The 3,980-nt window shown below is 47.9% G+C and overlaps 1 protein-coding gene across 1 annotated transcript in view; it reads right to left on the bottom strand.

Annotated features, from left to right (window-relative positions):
• Nucleotides 1-3,266, bottom strand: part of ABCC10 (ATP-binding cassette, sub-family C (CFTR/MRP), member 10) — a 16,434-nt gene extending 13,168 nt beyond the window's left edge. Inside the window, exons 1-2 of the mRNA XM_009331101.1 lie at nucleotides 3,106-3,266; nucleotides 791-2,159 (exon numbers count right to left, since the gene is read on the bottom strand). Coding sequence (XP_009329376.1) covers nucleotides 791-2,159; nucleotides 3,106-3,266 — 1,530 coding nt within the window. The remainder of the gene's footprint in view (nucleotides 1-790; nucleotides 2,160-3,105) is intronic.
• Between the last annotated feature and the right edge of the window lie 714 nt (nucleotides 3,267-3,980).

The following is a 3,980-nucleotide window of genomic DNA, read 5'->3' as shown; positions in this document are numbered from 1 at the left end:
CAGGTCAGCATGTGAAAAGCAAACCAAGATGTGTCTGTGCCTGACATTGAAGAAAACTAAAAAGTGAGAGTTCACTCAGCAAACCAGTCTCGCAATAGTTAGAGAAGGTCCAGCACACCCCATACAACTAGATGCACCTTCTGTCACTAAGAGAAATATTTTTAAAGCTCCCAACAGGTCTGCTATGGAGCTGACTCATGTTTCATGCTTCCAAAGCATGATGGAAATAACGAGTGAAAATGCTATCCCCTCATATTAGAGATACAAGGCTAAAAGGTGGGAATCAAATGTTTGACATGTGGCAAGGAAAGAGATGGCACTGCAAATACGCAGAAAGCAGTGGAAAAGATGACTGAGGGTGCCACACTGGAGTGATATAAAACCACTACGTTTGTAATCATTGCCTCTGTCCAGACTGCAAGCCACCTCACCATTGATAACATTACTGAAGTAATTAATAGGGTAGAAGCATCTCTAGAGGAAGCAATCAGGAGACCTACCTTAACTACTACACACAGAAAAGAAACCTGCAAGGGAACCTGAATCAGCCCAGGGGGCAAGACAAGCATTAGAGGTTCATTATCTTGTGGGTGGCGAAACTGCATCACCCTGAAACACTTTTGAACCAAGTGTGTGTGTTGTGTGTGTGCCCCCTCTGGCATTTTTCCCAACAGCTTTGATTCAATTGATCTGCTTGGGATCGTGGCAAGCGGCCAAAAAGCCAACATGCTAGGGACAAACGGGGAGAAAATATAGCAACAAACTCAGAATGCCACCAGCTGCCCCTCACCTTGACCCGTGTGTCCTTGTGTTTCAGCATCTCCTTGTTGTTCATCATGATGCGGTTGGCTATGACCTTGTTGATGGGCACAAGCAGCAGTGCCAGGGCCAAGCCTCCCAGAAAAGCGACCCCGACTTGCTGGTAGAGGAGGTAGAGGGTAATGGCAAACTGGAAAGGCAGGCTCCACACCTCATGGAAGCTGAGGCAGAAGTTGACCAACCTACTGGTGTCCGTGCTCATGAAGTTGACAATTTCCCCCACGGTGAAGCGGGTAAGGCTGGTGCTGCTGACACGCAGAGCCTTGCGATAGATGGCAGAGATGGTGGCAGCCCGCACCATCAGCATCACCTTGTTCACCTCGTAGCTGAACTGGTTCCGCAAGAGAGCGCCCAGGAAGGAGCCAGCAAAGAGCCCGAGGGCATAGAGCACCCCATGGCTCAGGGGCTCCTGCCGTGACTCCATGAAGTTCACCAGCAGGTTCAGAAGCAGAGGACCTGAGAAACCCAGCAGGTTGCCAGCCAGCTTGAGAAGCCCAAGGGAGTAAAAATGAAGCCCAAAGGCCACATGAAGGACTGAGAAGAGTCGCACAGCCTCCTGGGCACGGTGCGAGCTGTCCGGGGCATCGCTATTCCCATCGCCTCCAGCAATGATTGGGCTAGTAAGAGACACTGTTTCCTCCTCTACTTGGTGCAGAGCTGCCTTCTTCTGCCAGCAAGAGTAGAACCGATCACAGACCCTGGCAGCCTGGAGCTGTCGAGGAAGCACATAGACATCCTGTGGCTGTTTCAGCTTCCACTGATAGCCACGTTTCATAAGAGGGTTCATCCAAACATAAAAGAAGCGTGAGAGCCAGCTCTCACCATCTTCTGCCACCCTCTGCTGATCAGGCACCGGGATCCCTGGCTCTGAGACGAGCTGGTCTTGCTGCCAGGATCGATTGATGGAGAGGAAGTCTTGCCTGCCAGCGGTGGGTAAGAAGTAGCCGATCACATACACAAGCAGAGAGGCCAGCTGCAGACAGAGAATGGTGAACCTGGAGGAGGCAGCAGGGTGGGCAGGGGACCAAGCTGTCCCACTTTGGTAGTACCACACCAGCGTGATGATGAAGGAAGGTAGGGGTAAGAGAGCAAGGAAAGCCAGGGCCGCAGGGCCTCTGGTAGAGCCGTGAATGGACCTGAAGAGCATGAGAAGAGCGAGGCCGTGCGTGAGCCATGTCAGGGCGGCAGTGCCATTTGCCAGCACTTCCAGGTACACAGGGCCCAGCTCCTGCTGAGAAATGGTGGCTGGGATGGTATCAGCAAGGAATAGGCCAGCAAGTACAAAGGAGGTGGCGATTCTGCATCCCCAGCCTGGCCTGCAAGGCACCCTGGAGCCAGATCTAGAGGAGGAAAGAGCAGAGAAAAAATTTACAGTTGAAATTCCATCACCTCTCAGTCATTACTTACCTTTCTTCCTCCCCTCTTCCCCCCTCTATCTGTTCACTCTTACTTAACCTCCTAGATTCACCTCCCTAGATTTGTAACTTTTTCAGACTGTAGGCATTGCTAAACTAGATCAGGTCAATATAGCTCAGTATCTGATCAATACCAGTGATTCAGATGCTACCAAAGAATAGCATTTCTCTACAGAAGTTTGTTTGCAAACTGTGATATTTTGTGGTTAAATCAGACTCCAATCCTTGAAGATTAAAAAAAAAAAGTATATTTAACCTCTTTAACACAAATTCTGGATGATCAAATTCTCTGTGTCACATCTCTGATCCTTGATTTCTCTTGTCCTTGTGATATTTTCTCTAGAAACATTATTTTTATCGCTGTTGGTTTCAGTGATACTGCGTATGTAAAGTCCATAATCTATTGCCCAACAAAGTATTTCATTATCACTTGATTCATTATCATTTGTGGCCTTTCAATATCAGTGAATGTTGCTATGTTCACAAATTTCAGAAGAGGGTAAACAGAAAAACAATTTTTGGTTTCTCTGAACCCCTTATTACCTTATATACATCTTCCATGCCACCTTGGATTTGTATTCTCTCCGGTTTTCCCACTCCCCATTCACTGAAGTTATTTTGAATTATTTTCTGTGATTTTATGCTCACTACCCTCTCTATTCCTTCTGGATTCCTTTCTGCAATGGAGGGACCAGAGCTGTACACAGTGCTTTGAATTAGGACGGATACTGACAAATATAATAGCACTATAATATTGTGTCCTTCTCTAATTACAAATTCAGCACATTATAGGGAGATCTAATTTCCATCCTTTCCACCCCACCTCCAGTCCTGCATAATAATCAAGAGCTAGACAAGTTAGTTGTCATACCTTGGAGTGCCAAGGAAGCAGGCACTGACCACTGCAAGGATGACATGAGGAATCACATTTAATGTCAGCTGATTAAAGCAGTGGCCAACGCTGCCATGAACCCACACAGGGAGTGGATCTTCTGGGCTGGTCCCACACAAACCAGCCAGGATGTTCTCCATCCTCTGCTGGGAAATCAATGTGAGAGACAGGAGCTCCTAGGGTGGAAAAAGAAAAACAGCATGAGGTACAAACTGAAAAAAGTACAGCCCCAGTCCAAGGCGGATTGTGATAAGAAATGAACATAAGGGCTAGAAGCAACTTCCTGGGTCACAGCGTCCAGGCCCTGCTATTGCACATTTGCTATCTTATCACCTACTTTACAAAATGATCAAGCTCCAGCTTAAAACAAACTATGTTGTTTGCCCCCTTAAGTCACCTTGGGACCTCCATGCTCTGGAAATTTGAAGCTTTCTGTTCATTCCCAGGCTGATTTTTTCCCATGGTCAGTTTATCCTTTGAAACCAACATCAGGAAGCATTTGCCTTTCTATTGATTGCTCTGAAAAATATTTTGAGCTGCTTAAACAATAATCTATCAATTATGTCTCCATCTTCAAAACAATTGCCACAGTGGTACTCTTTAAGACAGCGTGTAACATTAAACACCCTCCAGATCGCAGGGGAGGATGCCGGTGTCCCTCCAGAAAAGCGGGCGGCACCTCCAAGCTACACAGCACAGGGGAACCAGCAGGACTCAGTCCTGGCGTGCTGAAGCACACCTGGCAAGGCCTCGGCTTTACAGTCATTTCTTTGTTCGCACCAGCTGGTCCCATCTCCAGCCTGCGACCGGCCGAGAGCCACAGGCTCGGCGCGGGGCCGAGCTCGGCACGCAGG

This window comes from Pygoscelis adeliae, unplaced genomic scaffold (genome assembly GCF_000699105.1).
Source record: "Pygoscelis adeliae isolate BGI_AS28 unplaced genomic scaffold, ASM69910v1 Scaffold218, whole genome shotgun sequence".
Taxonomy (NCBI): domain Eukaryota; kingdom Metazoa; phylum Chordata; class Aves; order Sphenisciformes; family Spheniscidae; genus Pygoscelis; species Pygoscelis adeliae.
The sequence above is the reverse complement of the archived record's forward strand: the minus strand, read 5'-3'. Positions and strand labels throughout refer to the sequence as shown.